We start from the raw sequence: 23,223 nt of genomic DNA on the forward strand, positions 1-23,223 counted from the left end.
TCTGCCCACTTCCGGCCTTTGAGATGAAACACCAGTGGTGCTGAACCTCCGCAGAGCACAGGTGAAGGGTGAAGGGCCCGTGGTCCACTCACTGGTCCCTTCGCTCCCTGCGCAGCACGGGTGGTACTCGCCCATTTTTCATGTGACGGGTCTGAACCCTGGCAAGGTTAGGTGGCCCTAACTCCTGAGTACCTCCATGCCCAAGGCTCTCTTGCCTCATTTCTACGTCTACCATCTTTGACAAGGACATCTCATGACATGCAGATGAGGGCTCCCCTGGGGCCATACAGGGTGGAACGCTATGGGGGAGGGGGGAGAAAGTGCCCCTTGCCCCCAGGTGAATGGCTGTTGTCACATCTCGTAGGCCTGGTCTGCGAGTCGCTATCAGAGTTTAGCTACTTTTGCTTAAGGTGTGGCGAGCACTTTGCCTGCATCACCTCGTTTAGTCCTAACCTCAATCCTGCTCGACGTACATTATTCCTGAGGCCGAAGGACATGAAGCAGCCGCCCAAGAACTGAGAGGACCGGCGGCAAAGAGGTCAAGCGTGCCTGCGTTCGAATCCTAACTCCACCACTTAACTAGCTGTGGTACCTCGGGCAAGTTCTGTGCCGCAGTCTCTTCGTCTGTAAGATGGGGCTAATAATTGGTAGCGTGTCCTGAAGATTAAACAAGTTAATGGGTGTAAAGCACCTTGGAGACTGCCAGCCACATAGGGAGCACAGCATAAAAAAACCACTGCCTAATTGTTATTAGCTACCATTCAAGCCTTGGAGAGCGTGACTTGGCAGCCTGGCCCTCCCATCACCCTCTCTGCATCTCCTGAGAAAGGCAGCAGGGCCCGGCTCCAGGCTGAGGCCGGGGCTGGAGTCTGGAAGCAGAGCAGACAGAAATGCGTAGGAGTCCGGGTTGCAGCTGCACACACGACACACTAACTTTATTCACATTGATACAAAAGTAGATTTTTCTAGAAATGTTCTCTTGTGCCAGGGGGAGAGAGTTGAGTGGCATGTGGCGGCGGGAGGGCCGGGGGAGGGGGTAGGAAGGGCAAGGGCCAGAGTGTGGGTCGTGGAGGCAGGTCAGCGGGCAGCAGGGGCTGGGAGAACAGGAAGAGCTGGACATGGTGGCCCCTCCGCCCCATTCTAGCCACACCGGAGGGTGGAGGGCGTCCACACAGACATATTGGGAGCATCCAGAGTGGTGGGAAATGGGGGCCAGGGAACTCAGGCAGGAGGAGGCTCTGGGGTGGAATGGTTGATTTCCTCTCCTCCTGGCCAGCTGCCAGCTCCCCCACGGGACTGATGCCAGGGCTCCCGGTGTGCCCCTTCCCACTTCCCCTTCTTTACATGCTCCTCTTGGAAGGGCTAGACACGCCCAAGAGAGGCCAAGGTGGCAGGTGGGGAAGTGAGGAGTGAGTACACAGATGCTCACATAGCAAAGAGGGAGCAGAGGCTGGGCTGCCCACGGAGGGGCCCCAAGGGTCTCACTGGGGCAGGGCCTTAAGGATGGCATTCACCTCCTCCGCCACAGCTGTCAGGGCAAATTCAAACTGGTCCTGGGGAAGGGCAGGGGGAGGAGGGTCATGGGGGGTCCTGGCCTCTGCTCCTGCCCCGGGGGTGGAGGGTGCTTTGGGGAGGTCGCTTGTGGGGTGGGGGGGAGGGAGCCCTCCCGGGGGAGGGGTATGGAGGCAGACAGGAGAGGCCGGCTGCTGCCACTTTGGTTGGGGAAGGGTGGTGGCTAAGGTGGGTGGAGGGAGGAACGGTTACCTTGGAGCGGACGAGGCCAGGCCGCTGGTCACGGACATGCTCCAGGGTGGCAGCGATGTCAATCTCCTTCACTCCTGGGTAGGGGGAGCACAGGGCTGCTCAGGGGGTGTCCAGAGGAGGGTAGGACCCCAAAAGCCTAGGGCATCCTGGGGTGGGAGGCTTGCAGGACTGGAGAAAGCCTGGGGGTGTGGCAACCTGCCCTCCACGAACTCCTGTGATCCCAGGGGCTGGGGAGACGCTAATCAGAGGCTGGGCTGTGGGCGAGCTGTGGCCGGGGAGGAGGGGGTCGTCACCTTTTGCCATGCGGTTCAGTACCATGTCGATGAGGATGTAGGTGCCAGTCCTTCCTGCACCGTCACTGAAAGAGGAGATGGTGACAGGCTGAGTCTGGGACCCAGCAGGAACCGGGAGGAGAGGGGGAGACTGGTGGAGCTGTTAGGGTTAGCTGGGGCTGGGGGTGGGATGAGTGAGTGGAGGATGAGGGAACGGTCATAGCCCCTGGGTCCTGGGAATTGGGCCTCGAGTGGGGAGCCTGTGACCCATGGGGTGTCTCTTGGGCAGTGAGCTAACCGAAAAGGATAGCCCTGGCTCTGCCCTGAGGCAGAGGCAGCAAGAGGGAATAGCTTTCTCCAGCCTCTGGCCAGGCTTTCATTCAGCAAACTTCTTATGTAAATGATAAGATGGTAAATATTTTCAACTTTGTGGGCCACGTATAGTCTCTGTCAAACGTTTTTTTTTTTCCTTCAACTGTTTAAAAATGGGAACATCATTCTTAGCTCACGGGCCATTAAGAAAACAGATGGTATGCTGAATTTGGCCCATGGGCTGTGGTTTGCTGGCATCCAGGGGACAGGCAGGCGGTGTGCTTGGGAGGTGGGCTGAGGGAGCAGGACCAGAGAGGGGGTGGGAACCAGGAATGCCCCACCTCAGGGCCCTCTGGCCTGGCTGTCCTGTCCCCTTCCATCCCCACCCCAGCCCCCCTGAACGCACCTGCAGTGCACAATGATGGGGCAGGAGCGGCCCCGGTAGCACTTGTTCACCTTCCTGCAATAAGAAATGGGCGTGAGGTCAGGGGGCACCAGCAGAGGGAAAGGGGAACCGAAACACACACCTGAGGGCCTCTCTTTCTTCCTTTTCTCCCCACATGCCAATGGCAGAGGAGGGAAGAGGGCTGGAGACAGGAGTCAGGGCTGGAGGCAAAGAACCAGAGATAGTGTAGGTGGCACTGGGCTTGCCTCATCACTTATGAGCTATGTTCCCAAGCTGTGTACCTGGAACAACGGATTTAACCTCTTTGAGCCTCAGTTTTATTACCTGTAAAGTGGGGATGATAAGAGTAGTAACCTCCTTCTTAGGGTTCTTACTATGATTATGTGAAATAATCCATGTAAAGAACTAAGTGCAATACCTGGCACACAGTAGGTGCTCATTAAATGATAGTATGATTAATAATAAGACATAATAATATTAACAGCCACCTCTGCCAGAAGTTCAGGGAGGATGGGCTTTCTGGTGACTTCAAGGGTGTCAATCTTGCCACATCCTTGCTCTGCCCCTACAACTGCCCAAGGTATTCCACTCGCCACCCAGGCTTCCTGTGGTCCTCACCAGCAGTGAGGTCGGGTAGTAGCCCTGGGCACAGAGTTCCTCTGGCGAGGGGAGGACAACACCTCCGCTCTGAATATGATGCTGCGCCTGTCTCCCTGGATAAGTCTTGCCTCCACACTGGTGCTCCGTGGTTGGGTCATATTCAGACTTGGTCCACCTGGACCTCCGACTCTTCTGCCCTGATCACAGCAGCTCAGCAATGAGCAGGGGGTTTCTTCCTCTCTCAGTGGCCCAGTCTAACCTGCCCTTGTCCCTTATGACATTCCTGCTTTGAGAGTCACTTGCAGATTTCTGATACCTCCAATGGGCCAGGGCAAGGGAGGACCTTCTGAGGGGTTATTAGAGTACTTCAGGGGAAGCTTGGAACTTAGTGGTCCTCCATCTGGTTCCTCAAGGCTTGCAGGGGCCAGGTGACTTTGAAAGGTTTTCCAGGAGTCCACATGGTTTTCTAGCATATTGGCTGGTATATCAGGGCTGGGGTTGAACAGAAGTTGCCACAGTGGTTCCCAATCATTTAATAATAATGATAAGAAACAGTACTTAGAATTAATAGAGCCCTTACTACGTGCCAAGCACTTAAAGCAGATTTTACAGACTTTATGCTACTGACTTTTGTAACAACCCCTAAAGTATGGGTCATCATTCTCATTTCACAGGTAAGAAAACAGACAGAAGTCAAGGAACTTGCTCAGAGTCACTTTCTAGGACTTAAAGAATTATTTTGCCTTGCCTCTGGTGGACCTTCACCAAACTATATTTATTAAGCAGCAATTAATTTGTTCTGGGTGTCTAATGCCAACTGAGTTTACATAATCCCAGCCTAAAGCAAAGAAATATAACCTTTTGGCTAACCTGTGCAGCCTTAAAACAGGTCCATGCACTAGTTCTATAAAGATTTTTAAAATGTGGAAAACAAAAAAAATAGCTCTGATGCCCCTAGCGTTGCTTTTGAGAAGCCTGTGCCTCAGGCCCCGGGGACCCCAGTTAGAAACCATTGTCCTGAGGCTCAGAAACTATCCCCAGGTTCCTCCCTCAACTGCCCCCCGCCCCCGCCGGCTCTGCCCCTCTGCTCTCTGCCTAGCGCCTAGAGACCTCAGGCCAGCCTGGCAAGGGGCAGAGAAGCAGGAAGCCGCCACAGTGTGGGTGAGGCCCCAGCCTTGGCAGCAGACTTCTCAGCCACCTGTCTAGGGAGGGGACAGGCAGGGGATGCTGGAGGCCTGGCCTGGTCACGGTTTCAGCATCAGAACAGGGCAGGTCACCCTGTTAGCCTCCTGTCCCAGCCCCTACCTGGTTCCACTGAGTCCCCAAGAATCCAGAGATCCTCCCGCACTCCCTTTGATAGTATTTGCCCCTTGCCTGAGTCTCCCCAGCCCCCGGCTCTCCCAGCAGCCTTCAGGGTGGTCCCTGGGCCCACACGTCCTCATGTCCTGTCCATGCAGCGGCCACACCTGCCAATGATCACTTTTGTGACTATGCAACTGGAGTGAGAATACTAGCTGCAGATCACAAAAATGACACTGGCAGCCGTGAGAGAGAGAGAGAGAGAGAGAGAGAGGGAGGAGGGAGGGGACAGTGAGGGGAGATAGAGCCAGGGAGAGATAGAGCCATGTAGAGAATGAGAGATGGTGGGGGGAGACAGAGACAAAGAGAGGCAGAGTAAATAGGCAGACATGGGAGGGAGGTGGAGGAAACAGAGCAGGGAGAAGGAACAGGGAGAGGTGGAGAGAGGGGGAAACGTGGATGGAGGGGAAGAGTGAGTCAGACTTCGAGACACAGTGATGGAGAAAGAGGTGGGCGGGGGAGGGAGGGGGGGAGAGAAAAGAGGGAAGGAAGGGAGGGAAAGAGAGGGAAAGACAAAGGGAAAGAAAAATAGAGGCAAAGAGACACAGAGGGATAAAGAAGGGGGATGGCAGGAGGGAGTGAGAGACAGGGAGGGGACAGCAGACACACAGACTAGTGCTGGCCACCTGGAAGCACAGGACAGGAGGAAACAGGCAGCAGGGACCGAGGAGAGGGAGAGAGCTAGAAACAAAGTGAGCCCTTCTTGGGGGGAATGGGGTTACGGAGAAAGCACCGGACATGGAGAGGCAGGGAGAAAAAGAGTGCAAGAGAGAGGGAGGAGACAGCTGGCCAGCAGAGAGAGAGCAGACAGGGGCTGGACTACAGCAGTGGAGGAATGGGCACAGCGAGACAGAGCGTCAGTTCTGGTTTGGGGGGTGGTGTCTGGAACGGGGTCCAGGAGGTCAGAGTCAGTCCTGGTTTGGGGTGTCTAGCAGGGGGCACCAGTGGACCTGAGGCCGAGGCTCCAGGTCAGGCTAGAGGATCTGCCTCACCTGACCTGGGGCCCTAGGAGGACCTGATGGATTGGCGGAAGGTAAGGGAGCCTAGCTCCCGGGCCCTTGCTCCTGTGCAGCTCTCTCCCCGGCTCCTCGGAGCCTCCCCCGGGCCGCCCCACCGCCCAGGCGCTGGGGCGCTCACCTGCGGAAGTCCAGCAGGGGCCGGGTGGAGGCCGGGGTGCCCTCTGCCGGCCAGCTGAGGAAGTGGAACTGCGTGAGCGTGCGCGTCTCCTGGGTCTGCACGTTCTTCAGGTAGAAGCTCCGCACCAGGAAGTCCTCGCACCAGATGTGCTCCGACACGAGGTTCACCTGCGGAGGAGGGGGGTGCAGGCCTGAGCGCGGCAGGGCATCTCCAAATCCTCCCGGCCTCCCAGGCCAGATTCTAAATCCTCCAGGAAGCTCACCCAACCGCCCACCCCAACTGTTCCAGCTGTCCCCAAGAACTCTAGCTGTTTGTGTCACTTATGGACTGCTCAGGACAACTGGTGGCTTTTTCATCTAGACACAACTATTGTGAGTTTTCATTTGTTTGTTTTGGCTGAGCCCCGTGGCTTGAGGGATCTTAGATCCCCCAGGGATCAAACCCAGGCCCAGGGCAGTGAAAGCACCACTGGACCACGAGGGAATTCCCAATATTGTGAGCCTCTTGAATTCAAAGTTTCTCCTTCCTGTTCTGCACAGAGACTAGCAAAGTGTCTGTGCTACACACACCGTAAACTTTGATAAAATTCTATATTTTCATTTGATTTTTTTCTTTAACCACAAGCAAGACCAATTTTTAAAACTTAAAAAGACTGTTGCGTGCTTACCTGATGATGCAAAACTGCTATCCAGTGCTCATGAGAAACTGGACGTGTGCAATTAATGTCTCTTGTTTTATTGGGGGGGGGGTGTCACCTCCCATTTGTCAGGAATGTTGCTCCTTCCCTTGCTTTGCCGCTGCCCAGTTCCCCCCTACCTAACTTTTCTCCTAATGAAAAAGTTTGTTTCTGTTTTAAATAAGCAATATATGTGACTGGTGGCATTTCTTTCTTTGCTTTGGCCTCCAGGAAACTCAGATCTAAGTTAAGCTCAATAAAAGTAGGTCTCAATCTTGGCCTTTGAGTATACTTATCTCCCCTGTCTCAAAACTGTACTCCTGACTCTTAGCTTCTTACCTTAGTTTCAGTGGTTTTATAGCTTTATATCTATCTGTACCTTTCATCATAGGTCCTTACAAGTGCTTTTTGGCCCTAGACTGGACACACACATACACACATGTATATGCATGTATGTGAATATGTGTATGCACATGTTTATATACACATATGTTCACACATGCATGAGTGGTGCACCATCCATTTTCTCCACCCCCATCGTCTCCTGGCCGCGGGGTCTTGCTAACCTCATATACATGGTAGAGGGAGGAGCCCTCATCTGGCCAGTAGCGGTCACACTGCTTGACACCATCCTCCACCAGCGGGGTCAGCATGACAATGACGGTGCAGCCACTCTCCCACACCATCTAGGAACAGAGACCCAGGTAAGCTCCATTCTAACCTCCCTGGGACCTGGCTGGCCCTGGCTGGCCACAAGGGCGCCTACTCCCTGGAAAAGCCCTCCCTCCAAAAGCCCACCTGCCAGAAGTCTGAGATGGTATGTGACAGTGGGCCCTGTGTGGCTATGTAGGCTGGCATCCGAGGGTCGTGCTCAATCTGGGGACGGGAAAGATACATCGTGAGCCAGAATGGGAAATGCCACCATGGAGAGGCTCGGTCAAAGGGAGCGGGCCAGGTTCTGGGGGAGGCTGAGAAGCCCCATTGCCATGCTAGGATATCAGGCTCACAATTCTGGGGCCTTGGGTGGAGAAATGGAGCCTATGGGGGCAGGATGAAAACGGGGAGGAGGTGGGGGCCACTCACAATGGGGCTGGCGTTGATGTAATCGCTCCGAGAAGGGCTGCTCTCCACCTTCAGCTTGATGCGTGCGTGGTCATCTGCACAGACCCCGCATCCCACCCCAGAAGCCCCTCCAGTCATTGGGGTCCTGGCACCTCTGCCACTCAGCTTGAGCCAGGAGCCCGGCCCCGCCCCCAAGCCCTCCAGAGCTCCCAGCAGACAGAGGGCTGGGGCCGGCGGGTCAGCAGGACTCACTCACAGGGCAGGAAGTCAGGGTTGCGGTTCTTTTTGATGTTGCCCTCCCCCTGGGCGGTGGCACAGGTGTTGGGCTCCGCCTGGTAGGCACACAGGGCCCGCCACTCCTTGGCCAAGCGGTCCCGGTTCCGCAGGTGGTCCTCCATGTACGCCTGCAGGGACACCACAGCCTGGCGCTGGCCCCCACTGCCAGCCCTGCCCCTCCCACCGTCCGGTCCCCTCACCCACTCTGGGCCGATGCCCTGTCCTGACCAGAATCATGTGTCCCGTGGAGATGTCCATGTTGGCCTGGGCGGGCTCCTCGCACCAGGACGGTGTGCTGCTGTGGGAGCTGGGGCTGGCCTGGGCCGCATCACTAAACTGCGAGGACACGCTGCTCACCCGAGAGGGCTCCGGTGGACCCTCTGCCCGGCTGAACAGGGACTTTGTGGCCATGTGCTGGCGGCACAGGTCCTGCGGAAGAAGGATGGGGCAGGGTCCAAGGTCTCCTGAATCCTTCCCCACAGGGTCCTGGGCTCAGTTCAGTAGAGTCCCTAGGCTTGTCCTTGACTGCTTTTGAATGAAACCCATTTCCTCTGGGGGAGGGTCTTCTGCCATGGCTCTCATCCTTTTCGGGGCTGTTCTGCTTGGCTGGTGCCTATGACAACCTCGGATGTCACAGAGCAGAAGCCTAGAGCCCCCCCGAATCACAGCACTGGGGAGAACTTCAGCAACCATCTGCTCTCAGTTCCCATCCATCCAAAATGGCCCCGCAGCACTCCCACTGCGGCTTCTCCAGCCCCTGCCTGGACATCCAGCTCCCCACCCTCATCCCAGGCGAGACCCCGACTCCCGAGCCCCTTCCACTCCCTCTCATCAACAAGCGTCTGGGGCTGCACACCTGGTACTCAAAGGTAGTGTCACCGTGGGCGCCCTCGGGTCCCAGCGCGGCCAGGCGCTCCTTGTCCCGCTGCCGTGCACGCTGCCGTGCACACAGGGCCACTGCCAGAGCCACGAGCAACCCGGCCACACCCGCCAGGGCCACCAGAGTAAGCAGCATGGAGCGCATGGGAGAGGTGCCGTGGGCCGGTCGGGGAAGGACGGCGGCTGCCTCCTCCCTCTGTGGGAACAAGGCTAGAATCAAGGGGGGCAGTGGTGTGGGGAGACTTAGGAGCTGCTCCCCACCCCCGTCCCATGGCCCACTCCCTGCTAGGATATCTCCTGGGGCAAAGCTGGGAGGCAGGGGCATGGCGGTACAGGCAGAAGGACTTGGGGAGGCCGAAGATCTTCCTTCTCAATCCCCATTGAGGCAACTCAACCACGTTGCACTGCCAGAGACTTAGTGGGTGACCCTCCCTAGGAGTTTTTGCATTTAAAAATGGATACAGAGAAGTATAGAGAGACCCAAGGGATCAAAGAGTAGAATGTGAGGCATCAGTGTTGGATGCAGAATAGAAGCATATTTTGAGTTCAGTGTCCTTTCTGTGTCATGTTTTCCCTTGGAATTTGAGACTTTGCTCTAGAACATCTATGGACAGCTATGGTCATCTCAGGTGATTCTTCCAAGTAAGCTGACTTCGGAGAGAAGGCTGGACCTGCAGGGAGGAGCTGCTGGGGCCATCTGCTGGTCAGAAAGAAAACTGCACGGGGGAGGGCTGCTTTGGCAAAGCTGGGGGACCAGCCAGACAGATCTCAGCTCCTATTCTCCTGTTGTTTGCCTGCATCTCTTGTGGGCAACATGAGCCCTCTGGGGCTTTGATTGATCCTTCAGTTATCTCATACCTGTCCCACGCCTGTCTGCAAGATCTGGAGCCCTGTCTGTGCTTCCAGTTCAGACTTCACCATCCCTGCAGGGAGGATGTAGGTCAGATTCTGTCCAGCCCCATGTGGTCTCCACCCCATGTCATGCTATGCCAGGTGGCAGGCAGGTTCCATGTGGGCTGCGAATATTTCAAGGGGAGCACCAGCCACAGGCCTGGATATATACAACTCAGGCTGGGGTCAAGGAGTACTTACCAGCTTGCTTGGTCACGTCAGCCAAAGACAGGTTCTGTTCATTGTGCCGGATGCGGAAGGTAAGGGCTGGTCCCACGACACTGCCGAATAGGAGGTATGTTACTGCCTCACCCACCACAGATGCCAGATTCAAAATGAGAGGTCCTCTCTGGCCCTCTCCCTGTTAGAGGATGGGGCTAAAACCAATCAGAGATGCCATACAGGGGTGTTTGAGGCTGGGAAGATACTGGATGGGGCCAGCAGCAGGGCTGGGTGTGGCTGTACCTTCAGTGCAGCTGGAAACATCTTTGAGCCGACCTTGGCACCTTACTCACAGTTTGTCTTCCCCTCCTACCCTGAGCCCCTCCAGCCACCTCCCACTTCAAGCTACCTGCTAGATCCCTGCTGCCCCAGCCAGATACAGCCCCACCTGATGTTGATGAAGCTGCCCGAGGACATGTGCACATGCTCAGCCAGGATCTCCAGAAGCTTCACTCCTGCAGCCAGACTCAGGGGCCTGGAGGTGGGGAGCCGGCAGAGGAAGGAAAGTGGGGACCCTCTAGGCCACTTCCTTGAAACAACCTCCAGGGGTGCAGAGCAGCCCAGCCCCGTGTCCACTCCACATCTGGACTTCTGCTCTCTGCTTCCTGCCAGGCGGGCCAGCCCAACACCCAAGGGACCAGGAGGCTGCCCCAGGCTGGAGCCCTTACTTCTGGTCAGTGACAACGTAGCCATATTCCTCTGCTGATGGCCGAGCCGAGGGCTGCCCTGCCGCCGTGGGCTGGCTCTGGCCCGGTGGACTTTTCTCCTCTCGCAGGATGGGCGTGGCAGGGGGGCCGGCAGCTTTGGGGGGCTCAGAGGATCCAGAGCTCAGCTCCTGCTGGGCTTTACTGGAGGTGGGACCAGCAGTGGGGGATCCGGGCAGGGAGGGCGTGGGCGGTGGAGGCTCCGCTGCGTCTGCGCCCTGCACCTGCTCCTCCACTGTCTGTTTAGAAGAGAGGACAGAGGTATGGTCTCTAACGGTGGAGGGGTCGGGGGGAGGGGGTCCACACTGTGGACGCTGAGCTCCCACAGGGGTGCTTAGGACATGTTTCTCTTTCTATCCCCAGGCCCAGGTCAGCACTGGGCACAGAGAGGGCATCCAGGAAAGTGAGCCAAGTGGATGAATGAATGAATGAAAAAAGGACTGAATGAGTGATTATTCATGATCAGTAATAATCCACAGGATGGGGCTGGAGTGGGGAGAAGCTCCGGAGTGAGGAAAGTTGGGGTTAGGGGAGAAGACGAACAGGCAGGCCGTGGTTTTTCGACTTTTGTTTAGCCACACAATCTTAGAAATCCAACATGTGAAACGGATAGAGTGCCTCAAGCCGCAGGGCAGTCAGGAGCCCGCCTGCTCGCGTCCCCCCGCTTCCCCTAGGGACCCTCAGAGTGTGGTCTGAGATGACTGTAGTGTAAAAAAGCAGTGAATCAAGAATTCTAGCTTCTGGTCCCAGCTCTGCCTTCAACTTGAGGTGAGACCGTAAACAATGACTTGCAGCCTCTGGGCCTCAGTTCCACCGAAATGAGGGCTTGGAGGACACAGATTCTGGGTCCTGGTCCTGAGATTTAGATTTCAGTCAAGGGGTTTGCTGCCGTTGGGCACTTATGGGTCAGGCAGGTGTCACAAACTCACTTTCTTGATGTCAGCTCCAATGTTTACAACCCCTCCTGCAGAGACAGGAAAAACAAGACTCTGGGCAAAGGGCCAAGGCCAAGGTCCACACAACGCAGGTGGGAGAAAAGGCCACAGGCCCTGAGCCTGTTACATTTGCTGTGGCCTCTTTCCCCGCGTCAGTAACCAAGACCTATCGCTGGCGTCGTCCTAAGCATGGCCTCATGCCTCTGTGCATCTGCCTTATAATTCATTGTTTTATCAACTCCTCCCTCTGTTATTGGCCACACCTCTCAAAACTATTCTCTGCTCAGTCCTCCCTCTGCCCATCAATCATTGGCTTCTCCTTTTTAGTGGCCATGCCCCTCCTTAGGTCCTCATGATCTTCCGCCCAGCTTTCTCCGTGCCTCCTGGTCCCGGCTCACACCCCCTGTTGGCTTCTTTTCCCATTGCTTCCATCCTCCAGTCCTTTCCTGCTCTAACTCCTCGGCTTACCACCCCACCCCTTGCTCCCTGCCCTTGGCTGGCAATGACTCCGTGTCTCAGAAGAACTCCCTCCCCTGACCTTGGCCCTTTCCCTCTAGGTTGCTTGCTGTGGTCTTGAGAAGTGGGGCATGGGGCCTCCACGGGGCTGGTAGTCTCTCTGCCTGGACACTCACCCAGGTTTCGGCCTGCAGCCTTGGGCAGCAGCCGCAGCAGGGTGGAGAGGGTGGAGAGCTGCTCAGGAGTCAGCTGACGGAGCTCCACGCCGTAGCCCGCCAGCACAGCTGCCAGCCTCTGCAGAGTCACATCTGCAGGGAGCCAGACACGGAGCTTAGGGCTGGTGCCGAGATGAACTTGTGGGATGCATTTGGGGGTGGGGGGGACCGGTGGTACATTTAAGAACTTTTCAAACACCAGGACACTGATGCCCTCCCCTTCCCACCCTTGTCCACACTTCGGGGGAAAGAGCTTCCTGTGTCAAGACCAAACTTCAGGCCCAGCAGGGACTCCTTGATCCCCCAGCTGAAGAAGAGTCATGTCAACTCTACTGCCCCCACTGTATCCCCACTGCCTACCTAGTGCCTGGCATAGAGCAGGTGGTCGGTAGACATTAGCTGAGTGTGCAGGTGACTTTAAGGACAAATTAACAAATGTGTGGGTAGTCAGGAAGGACCCTCCCCGCCCCACCTCCCAGAAAGCAGCCCCACAGGCAGGGAGCGGATGCTGCGGACTCTGTTACCTGGCTGCTCTTCTGGGGAAGGAGGCTTCTCCCTGCGACCCTCTAGTCCTTCCTCCTCATAGCCTTCTGAGGAGTCATCTGCCTGGTTGCTGCCCCCTTGCTCTGGCAGCCTTGGTGCCCTGGCCCTGCTGGGCACTTGTGGCTCCTGGGCCAGGTAGAGCAGCCCTGACTCCTGGAGAAGCTGAGCAGGCGGAGGCCCTGGAGGGTCCCCATAGGAACGGCCAGGGTGAGCCCCGAACGTGCCCTTGGAGGCAGTTCTGCTGAAGAGGGCTGGGGGTTCAGCTCTGGGCAGGGGGCCAACACTGACCATTCCTGGGGAGCTCTCTGAGCTCCGGGGGCCATCGCGGGAGCCAAACTGTGGGAGACCAGAGATTCGGATGAGAGCAGACATCAGGGATGGGGGACTGGGGTTGCAGTGGGGCGGAGGTCCAGGGCTCACCTGATGGAACAAGTAGGGCTGCAGCAGGGCAGGTTCATAACTCAGGGCGGGGTGGGGAGGCTGCGGGGGCAGCAGCAGATGCTCCAGGAGAGGGGGCAGCAGCTCAGCCTGCAAAGGGGAGAGGGGGGAGCCTGCCCCAGCTCCACCCCTACCTACTGGAGGTCGAGGAAGCCGATGCTGGGGAGCAGGGGCGGAGCCAGTGGGGATGCCCTGTAAAAGCAGCTCCCCAGCGGGACCCGGTCTCCTGGGCGCCAAGCCAGATCTGGGGAGGAAAGCAAAGTGTGTGTGTGTGTTTATGCGTGTGTGTGTGTGTGTGTGTGTGTGTGTGTGTGTGTGTTGGTCATGTGGGGGAGGGCGTATAGAGCCTACGAGGCAGAGATGGTGGGTCCAGGCTTAGCATAGAATGAGCCTGCTCTCTTAAGAGATGAGGTAGCCTCAGGCGAGGAGACAGTAGCATGGGGAAGGGCCAGAGGGCCAAGCCTGGGGCAGAGGTCATTGCCTCCCTGGTAAGCATGCCTGGGTCCCTGAAACACAGCCGCAGAGCTGGAAGCGTGAGGCTAGGGATGGAGAGGGGAGAACAGGAGAAGGGGAAGGCAGCTGGGAACCGCTCTAGATGAACTGTGTCTGTGGCTTGCCACACTGTCCCTGTGGGCATGTCCCCAAGTACGCATTCAAACACTCAGTACTGTGCGCTCTCACTCTGTTCCCCCTGCCCCACTCTGCCTTCTTCACCTGGTGTCATCATCTGAGCCCCAAGCCGTCATTTACTTTCCTCTGCTTTACAGGGTCTGAATGATGCCTTCAGAGCCCCTAACCACAAAAAGATGATGGTACCTCCTACCATATACAATTCCACATAGTAACAAAACTGAACATTTAACAACTTCAGTCCGACAAAATTCTAATTTGTTCCATGATGACTACTTTGATGCTTCTTTTAAGATACCAAATGTCCTGTACACACGGCTATATTTAAAACAGATAACCAACAAGGACCTACTGTATAGCACAGGGAACTCCGCTCAATATTATGAAACAATCTAAATGGGAAAAGAATTTGAAAAAGCATAGATACACGTATATTTTTAAAAAACTGTAAAAAGGAACATAATTTTACACGTACTTATAAGTACTTATATATGTGTCTGTGCCAATACCATGTAGTACTAATTATTATAGCTTCTCCACTCTCTCTACCTCCTGATGCATCCCAGAAATCAGTTCAAGTACTACCATTATCTGATTCATATCTGAGTCTGATGTGGGTGAAACTTTGCTAACATATCTTTCCTATGTCAGTACTAGAGAAAAAGTAATTTGTCTTGTTCTCCTACTTTGTATCCGTAAAGAGTAGCACAGTGATTGGCACATAGTATAACCCTGTATTTTTTGCTGAGTAAATGAATTCATTAAAAGACAAACCAGACCAAAAACAAAATACCAAAAGTCCAAATGTTTCAGAACAGTTTTTAACACCGTAAATCAATTATGCTTCAATAAAAATTAAAAAAAGACTTTGTTAGGCAAAAAAACCACAAAACAAAACAGTTTTTTTTTTTTGTTTTGTGGTACGCGGGTCTCTCACCGCTGTGGCCTCTTCCGCTGCGGAGCACGGGCTCCGGATGTGCAGGCCCAGAGGCCATGGCTCATGGGCCCAGCCGCTCCGCGGCATGTGGGATCCTCGCAGACCGGGGCACAAAGCCGTGTCCCCTGCATCGGCAGGCGGACTCTCAACCACTGCGCCACCAGGGAAGCCCTAAAACAGTTTTTAATGGCCCCCTTCTGCTGGATCCCCAGGGATGAGCTCAGCTCGCTTTGGGCATGTGAGCGCGTCAGATGACTGACTACTCCAGAACCTCTTTTACCCAAGCCCCAGCCTGCTGATTTTTGTACCCATTTCCCTCTGTCCATCAGGATGATCACAGATCCACCAGCCTTGCTATGACAGAGTTGATGAGAAATGATGCCTACCTGTCCCTTGGATGGGGCTCTGCAGGGTGAAGCCTGGGGATGCGCTCCATTTCCTGGGAGATCACATACTGGGTGAGGTCATCGTGCCAGGACAGTCCTGCCAGGGAACAGAATAGGGTGAGATTGAGATTGGCTTGGGAAAGTCTGAGGGCCCAGTAACAGGGACCAGTGTAGATCAAAACTGCACCCTCCACCCAGCAGTGTATTGAATTTGGCAGGGCAGAGGAACAGTGGAGGTGGTCTAGAGATGTGGTGGGTGATTTGAGCTGTCCTTTTCCCACGCTCAGGTATAGATTTGGGAGTGAGACTGCTTCCAGTGGGACTGGGTTTAAGTCCTCTGCCACTTACTAATTGTGTAACCTTAGCTGAACCTATCTGAGCCTTAGTTCTCTCATCTGAAAAATGAGGGTTTATACCTCCTAAAATTGTTGCGATAATTAAAATACACAATACAAAATGGTTAGAATAGTACCTGACACATAGGGAGCTTTCAATAAGTGCTATTATTATAATCATCATCAATATTATTATTCAGCTTTTTTTTTTTTTTTTTTGGTGGTACGCGAGCCTCTCACTGCTGTGGCCTCTCCCATTGCGGAGCACAGGCTCCGGACGCGCAGGCTCAGCGGCCATGGCTCACGGGCCCAGCCGCTCCGCGGCACGTGGGATCTTCCCGGACCGGGGCACGAACCCGTGTCCCCTGCATCGGCAGGCGGTCTCTCAACCACTGCACCACCAGGGAAGCCCTCAGCTTCTTTTTATTGATCCTGAACCTTAGTTTTCTTTATTTGTAAAGTGAGAATAATATATACTTTATGGGTCTGTAGTAAGATTAAGTAAGATTAAGTACAATCAGGAAAATAAAAGTGCTTGGAAAACTCCAAAGCACTATACACCTGTTTTAAACATTCATCAACATCATCTTATCATGAGGCAGATCTCCTGTTTGACCGTTTTCCTCCATGAAACTCTGCTCTCAGGAAAGGTCAGTCATCTCTTTTAAAGGGATAATCTCCCACTCTCCACCCCCATTCCTTTTCCCTTGTTTCTGGATTAATAATCTGTACTGCTCTTAACTCATATCCTGGGATCTATACCTGCTTTTTTGCCTATTAACATTAGATGAACTATCTGTGTTCCTGTATAAGGCCAATTCCTCTACTTGAGCACTAGATTTCATCCCCTACTACCTACTCAAGAACATCTTCCCCACAATTCTCCCCTATTTCCTACATCATCATTTTCTCCTGTTCTCTACTGAATTATTCCCATTCACATACAAACATGATGCAGTTTCTCCCATCTTATAAAAATACTGTTTGATCCCACAGTCCCCTCCAGCTATCACCCCATTTCTTTGCTTTTCTTTGTAGCAAGACTCTTTGAAAGTGTTACCTATACTGGTTGTATCCAGTTCTTTTCCTCCCATTCCCTCTTATCCACTCTATTCAGGATTCTATTCCCAACTATTCTACCAAAACTGCTTTCATCAAGATCACCAGTGGCTTCTGCATATCTAAATCCAGGGTCAATTCTCAGATCTCATCTTACTTAACCTACCACCATCATTTGACACTGTTGATCACTCCTTCCTCCTTGATACACTTTCACTTAGTTTCTAGGACACCATACACTCTTGTTTTTCCTCCTACCTTGCTGGCTCTCCCTTCTCAGACTCCCTTGTTGGTTCTGCTCCTTCTTCTGGTCCTCTTAATAATAGAATTCTTTAGGGCTTTTCTTCATAAACACACAATCTTTTGGTTATTTCATTCACCTCATGGGTTTAATTACCATCTATATGCCAAAGAATCCCAAATTCATATCTCCACTCCGGACCTCTCCTTTTTAAAACCCAATCTTATATACTCAACTTCCCACGTTATTGAATGGATATCTTAAACTCAGTGTATTCAAAACTGAACACCCCTTTCCCCAAGTTGATCCTTCTGCATAATTAATGACATGTACATCAACCTAGCTGTTCAGGCAATAAAACCTAGGTGTCATCCTTGACTACTCCCTTTCTTTCATGGCCCTATCCAATATTTCATGAAATCATGCTCACTACCTTAAAAATACAGGCAGAATTCTGTCATTTCTCATTACCTCCCTGCAACCACCCTGGTCCATGCTTATTCATCTCTTACATGAGTTACTGTGATAGCTTTTAATGTTTCGTGTTTCTGTTTCTACCATTGACTCCCTACATTCTATTCTCAACACAGCAGCAAGAGTGATCTTTTTAAAGTAGAAGTGAGATCATGCACCCCTATGCTCAAACCTTGTGATGGTTTCCTCTTTTACTCAGAGTAAAGCCAATGTCCATACATTCTCATATAAAATCCCAGAGCATCCCTTCCCTCATTACCTACCTGACTGCATCTTCTACTCTGCCTCTCCATCACTCCTTTAGAGCCACTCTGTAGAGGGGTTCTCCATGGTGTTCCTCAAACTCACGCTCCTATCTTAGGGCTTTTATTCTATCTAGCTCCCTGGCCACCCGGAACACTCTTCCCTGAGATAACCTTCTGGGAAAGCATCCCCACCTCCTTGATGTCTTTATTTGAATTTCAGTCTCAATAAGGTCTATCTTGACCACTCAATTTAATACCACAGCATCCTACCTCACCATTTCTGATCCCTTTAACCTGCTGTAATTGTTTTCTCCATGGCACTTATCACCTTCTAACATACTAGTGTTTTCTAATTTCTAGTGTATTCCCTCCCTTCACCCCTGAATGTAAACCCCAGTAGGCAGAGATCTTTGTTTCACTCCCTGATATATCCCAAGCACCTAAAACTACGTTTGCCATGTAGAAGTACCCAATAAATATTGGTTGAATGAGTGAATTGGATGAGTGGGGTATTCTCCTGGCTGAAGACTCCAGGATTCATGGCCCTGGAGTACTCAGTCAGTTCCAGAGAGTGGGTTGGTCCTAAAGATATAAATGCTGGCCTCTTCCAGTGGTGTCTTCTAGAAGCCTCCTCTGGATTCCTCCAGAGAGTCTAAGTGTGAACAGCCTATCTCTAGGGTTCCACCCCCACTCCTGTCTTGCCTCCTTCTCCAGTAAGGTCTGGGAAGGTGAGGTTCCAGAGTGGGTGTGATAGGAATGTTCCATGAGAGAAATCCTGGAGTCAGGTGGCCCCTCCCTTCCCCACCCTTATCTAACCAAGTTACAGTCTCCCTCCTCCAGCGCATCTAGACCTCACCTTGGGACATGAGCTGTCGGAGGACACCTTGTAAGCGTTGAAGAACTGGGGAGGTGACTTGCAAAAGGGGCCGGGCTTGCCCCACTCCCACCTGGCATTGTCCAAACAAGCCATCTAAGAGCACAAAAGTGGTGTCAGTGGGGGGGCTTGGACAACAGGCCTTCCAAAGTCCAGGCTGCAAATAGACAGCACTCCCTCAATCTCCTCTCTTGGCTTCAGAGAGCTCTGCTCCTCCAGTCCAGTCCCCCTTCTCTCCAAGCCCAGTTCCCCCTCTCCCTTCCAGCCCACCCCACTTCTTTCTTATTATATATCACCCCCACCAACCCTGTTTTGTAAATCCTATGTTTGGGCCTCACTCACCCTGAATACAGACTTCGAGGTGAGAGCAGAGTCTGCGGTCAAACAGACAGCCTGTAGAGGACAGGTGAGCAGAGGCTCAGACACCCACACACATAGAATGGTCAGATGGATGAACAGGCTAGAAAAGGGGGAAGCAGATGGGATCCACTCTTTCATTCTAAGGAAGGCTTTAAGCTGGGAGGAGAGGAGGAAGAGTCCTCCTCTTGAGAAGAAAGCACAGGATCTGGCTTTGGATTTTAAAGATCTGCAAGTCTGGATTCTTTCCCTAAAAGCCTCTGTTAGCTTAAGTGAGTAATGGGGAGAAGAAGCCCTCCAGGTGCATGGGAATCGTGATGGTGGATAATCATATTGATACTTCTACTCTCATAGAATTACTATGGGGTAGTTTTTGTCCAAATTCTGAGGAAAAGGGGACTTTCCTTTCCCAATCTCCACAAGCATCTTATGATGGCCTGGGGCTCAAAAGAGATGGGAACCCCAGCACACTTCCCCTTCGTGTGGGAAAGGGGTAGCGGCGGGGTGTCTCTAAGGCAATGCTCCCCACGCTGTCCCTGCAGTCCGCGGCCCCTGTACTGCTGGGGCGGTTCGTGGTGCTGAAGCTCTGAGCCTGGCGCCGCTGAGGGCTTGCCTGGAAGCAGTGATGGGGGAGGGAAGGGTAACAGGGTGAGGAGTCTCCAAGGGACGTGACCTCTCCGCCATTCCAGCCTTCATCTTCCACCCTCCTCACCCGCGGCGCCACAGGAAGTATCTTGCATTGGCCTCCAAGCCCGGCGGGGAAGAAGAACGCCAGACGGCGAGCTTGCCCCCTTCCCCCACGTGCGCCCCGCCCCCACCCTCCCCCTACCCGTGAGTCAGCGCTGACTGTCTCTGTCCGCACAGACGTGAGTCAGCACCAGGCCTGGCCGTGGGGAGGGGGACGTGAGACGACCCTTCCCTCTTCACCTTCTTCGGCCCCCTCCCCCAGCTGTCCCTCTCTTATCGGAGATCAGATTACAGCCATCGGCCTCTCTGGGCTTGAAGAGAAACGCTGGCCCCTCCCTCGGCCTGATACTGTACAGAAAGCTGGGACCCCAGAGCTCTCGGCCCCGACTTCTCCCGGCAGATCAGGGCTCCCTCTTCTTCCCTCCCCTCCTCCATCCCTCAGCTCCTGTCGCCACTTTTTGGCGCCTCGGAGGGACTTGCTTCTCCTGTGGTCCTGTATCCCGTCTCTAGGTCCCTCTGTCCATATGCACCCCCATTCCTTCTCCCCAAACCGCAATCTTCCCCTGAGCCCGCTTCTCTTAGGTCCCGCCCCCGAGCTCCCAGCCCCACCTCCAGGCCTACGCCCCTTTCCTCGCAGACGCCCTCTCATCTTCCTCATCTCACAGTGCCTCCCCCTACCCCACTCCACACACACATTCTACCTGAGCTCGCGACCTGCGTGACACTTCCCCCCACGCCCCCCACCGAGTTTTGCTCCCGGCACCATCCTCCCCCAATCCCCCCATTTCCTCCTGACCGTGGGCGCTAATGGCGTTGCAGCCTCCCGGACGGCTGCCCAGCAGCATCAGGCAGAGGAGCACCCGGAGACCCCCAGATCCCCCGGGACCCCCAGGCCGCCGCGGGCGCCGCATCCTTCCGGGCTCCGCGCTCCCGCTCGGCTGTCAGAGCCGCAGCGACTCCGGCCGGAGCCTGCCAGAGGGGCCGAGGCGGGGCCTGCCACTCCCCACCCACCGAGGCGGGGTCTACACGCCCCTCTCGCGGCAACTCCGCCAACCCCAGGCGGATGGTGACGACATTTCCACCCCCGGCTCTTGCGTTGATTTGCGTCATTCGTGGCGTAAAAGCACGGTCTTACTGGGGGTCCTACCCACCCCGTCCCTCCTACCCCAAATAGTAGGCGCTTCTCTAGAATTCGCACTTGGCCTCACCTTGACATATGCTTCTCCCCAAGGACCACCACCTCTATCACCCAGTCGCAGGGTTGGCGAGAAGGGTTCCAGTTGTGTGGGGGCCAAGAAAGATACGTGAACCGGGTCGTATAAACCTTAAGAAGAGGAGCATACAGGTGAATACAATATGTACTCTTTCGCATCTCAATTAATGGTACAGATGTTATCCTTAAGAGCAGGAATGGTTTTGCGTGTGTGCTCGGATTCCACTTCTAGCAATGCCACCTACTTAGGGGTATAACTTTGGGCAAGTTGCTTGACCTCTCTGTGCCCAAGTTTCCCGATCTGTAAAATGGAGGTGCCAACAGTGCCTCCCTCACAAGGTGGTTGTGAAGATATACAGGAATTAAACTCACGTTGCTCACTTAGAACAACCACTGCACTGGCATATACTAAGCATTGGATATATATTGGCTTTTGTTATTAGCCTTGGCTCGCCTTTCTTTCGCCCTCTTCCACCTCGAGCCTATCAAAATCCTATGGTTTCTGCCTGCAAAATGTCTCCCATCAGCCCACTTCTCTCTATATGATGGAGTCCATATGACTTCTCTCTTTCATGATGACTACTGCAGTAATCATCTAACGAGTCTTTTGCTTCCATTCTTGTCACCCAATAAGCTTGGGAGTGAGCTTTCTAAAGGTCAAAATTGATCACTTTACTCTCTTGCTGTTCATAAAAATTTTCCAAAATACAAAAATTAAAAAAGATGGTGGTGCATGGTACTCATACACTCATCACCTAGGCTGAACAGTTATTGATTATTTTGCCATCTTTGCTTCTTTTTAGCACTTAAAAGTAAACAAGAGACATTATAGTTCCCTTCCAAAAGTTTCAATGTGCATTTCCAAGAAATAAGGGTATTTTCCCATATAACCTAAATGCCATTATGACACCTAATGAAATTTACGATAATTCCCGAATATCATTTAATGCTCAGTTCAAATGTTTCCATTTGACAATGGAATGGAATGCTCAAACAATGGAAACAATGGAAACAATGCTCAAATTGTTTCCAAAAAATGCCTTTTTTCAGCTGTTTTGTTCAAAGTAGCAGTCAATCAAAGACCACCATTGCATTTGGTTATGTTTCTTAATTCTCTTTAAATTAACATAAACAGTGCGTCCCCCCCCCCCCATTTTTTGACATTTTCTTGTGGAAGATACCAGGTCAGGTTTTCTTTACAACTCCCTACCTTCAGGATTTGTGACTGTTTCCTCGTGATATGTTTCCCTGTATTTTCCCTGTATATGTCCTGTATATCCCCTGTATTTCCTGAAAAATAGAACTTAAGTCTTGACTGGATCAGGTAAAAATTTTTTTAAAACAAAAAATTTACAGGTGATGCTGTATGACTCCAATTGCATCATTTCAGGAAGTGTATAATGTCTGGCTGTCCCACTGTTAGTGATGCTATAATTGATCACTGGTTTAAGGTAGAGACAGCGAGATCTCTGTCATGAAGTAGTTCCCCAGCAACTTTTCACCTAGTGGTGTTGCCATTCATTGATGATCTTTGACTAAAATGTGATTTTCTAGTTCTATCGCTCCTTTAACATTTGTTAGCTGATATTATTTCATAAAGAAGAGCATTCTCTCATCAACTGCACTTAGTTATATCCTGAGATACAATTCCAACTGGAAAGGTAGCATACATTCTTAGTTTCTTCTCTTTAACTATTAATTTGCAGAGTAATGAGTTGGTGTAATAGTTACCGCCAAGAGTGGCAAGTAAGTTTTGTGTTTTTTTAAATACATTTACTTATTTATTTATTTTGGCTGCATTGGGTCTTCGTTGCTGTGCGCGGGCTTTCTCTAGTTGCGGCGAGTGGGGGGGCTACTCTTTGTTGTGGTGCGCGGGCTTCTCACTGAGGTGGCTTCTCTTGTTGTGGAGTATGGACTCTAGGCAGCGGGCTTCAGTAGTTGTGGCTTGTGGGCTCTAGAGTGCAGGCTCAGTAGTTGTGGCACACGGGCTTAGTTGCTCCGCGGCATGTGGGATCTTCCCGGACCAGGGCTCGAACCCATGTCCCCTTCACTGGCAGGTGGATTCTTAACAACTGAAATATTTGTTATGACTTTTTATCTTTGAGCATTACTATGGAAGTATGGATTTTTATATATTCGATATGTGTCAGTCAATCACAGTAATATTCAAATTGTCCTAAAGTAAGTAATTAAGTGAATGCTCCTTTAAACTCATTCTTTTTTCCTTTTGAAACGTCCCATTAATCACTGAAAGCTCCCTTGCTTTCTATCATTCCAACATGTACCAGGTTAATTTTTTTTATTCCTTGCCCTAGACATGGAAGCAGTCATTCCTCCAAAGAGACTTGGTAGCTTTTAGTAAGAACTGACTTTTGAGACCACAGTCTGGGCTCTAGGGGTGATAATGGCTACTGAGGTGATTGATGTTGCTTCTAGGTCCTTTCAGTGCACAGAGCTAGGATATTAAGATACCGTCACAAATACACACACACACTGATATTTCCAATTAAAATTTAGCTGTGATTTTTACTGAACTCTTAATTTTATACTTGTATCTCTTTATTACACTGAAAAATTTGGTTTCCCATAACATTAACATAATCATTTATCGGTTTAATCCTACCATAGGCATACAATA

The 23,223-nt window shown here is 52.6% G+C and overlaps 1 protein-coding gene across 1 annotated transcript; it reads right to left on the reverse strand.

The window, feature by feature from the left end:
- Positions 1 to 993: 993 nt before the first annotated feature.
- PTPRN (protein tyrosine phosphatase receptor type N) lies at positions 994 to 20,711 on the reverse strand. Its single transcript, XM_079923595.1, has 23 exons — positions 20,169 to 20,711; positions 18,671 to 18,721; positions 18,311 to 18,424; positions 15,101 to 15,197; positions 13,130 to 13,391; positions 12,691 to 13,045; positions 12,128 to 12,259; positions 11,490 to 11,524; positions 10,525 to 10,799; positions 10,245 to 10,331; positions 9,836 to 9,915; positions 9,602 to 9,666; positions 8,721 to 8,939; positions 8,093 to 8,293; positions 7,845 to 7,992; positions 7,610 to 7,683; positions 7,325 to 7,402; positions 7,093 to 7,212; positions 5,851 to 6,017; positions 2,755 to 2,808; positions 2,058 to 2,122; positions 1,765 to 1,838; positions 994 to 1,553 (listed from the first exon to the last, which is right to left on the reverse strand). The coding sequence occupies exons 1-23, from the start codon at positions 20,281 to 20,283 to the stop codon at positions 1,482 to 1,484; spliced, it is 2,940 nt and encodes a 979-aa protein (XP_079779721.1). The 5' UTR covers positions 20,284 to 20,711; the 3' UTR covers positions 994 to 1,481.
- Positions 20,712 to 23,223: the final 2,512 nt, after the last annotated feature.

This window comes from Stenella coeruleoalba (genome assembly GCF_951394435.1).
Source record: "Stenella coeruleoalba genome assembly, chromosome: 6".
Taxonomy (NCBI): domain Eukaryota; kingdom Metazoa; phylum Chordata; class Mammalia; order Artiodactyla; family Delphinidae; genus Stenella; species Stenella coeruleoalba.

What these genes read in the sequence shown, in the direction of transcription:
- PTPRN (XM_079923595.1), bottom strand. Translation starts at nt 20,283, where the DNA reads ATGCGGCGCCCGCGGCGGCCTGGGGGTCCCGGGGGATCTGGGGGTCTC. An exon ending in TTGGAGCTGACATCAAGAAA is followed by an intron (nt 10,800 to 11,489) that starts GTGAGTTTGTGA and finishes TCTTCTAAACAG; the next exon opens with ACAGTGGAGGAGCAGGTGCA. An exon ending in GGCAGCTTCATCAACATCAG is followed by an intron (nt 9,916 to 10,244) that starts GTGGGGCTGTAT and finishes CCTATTCGGCAG; the next exon opens with TGTCGTGGGACCAGCCCTTA.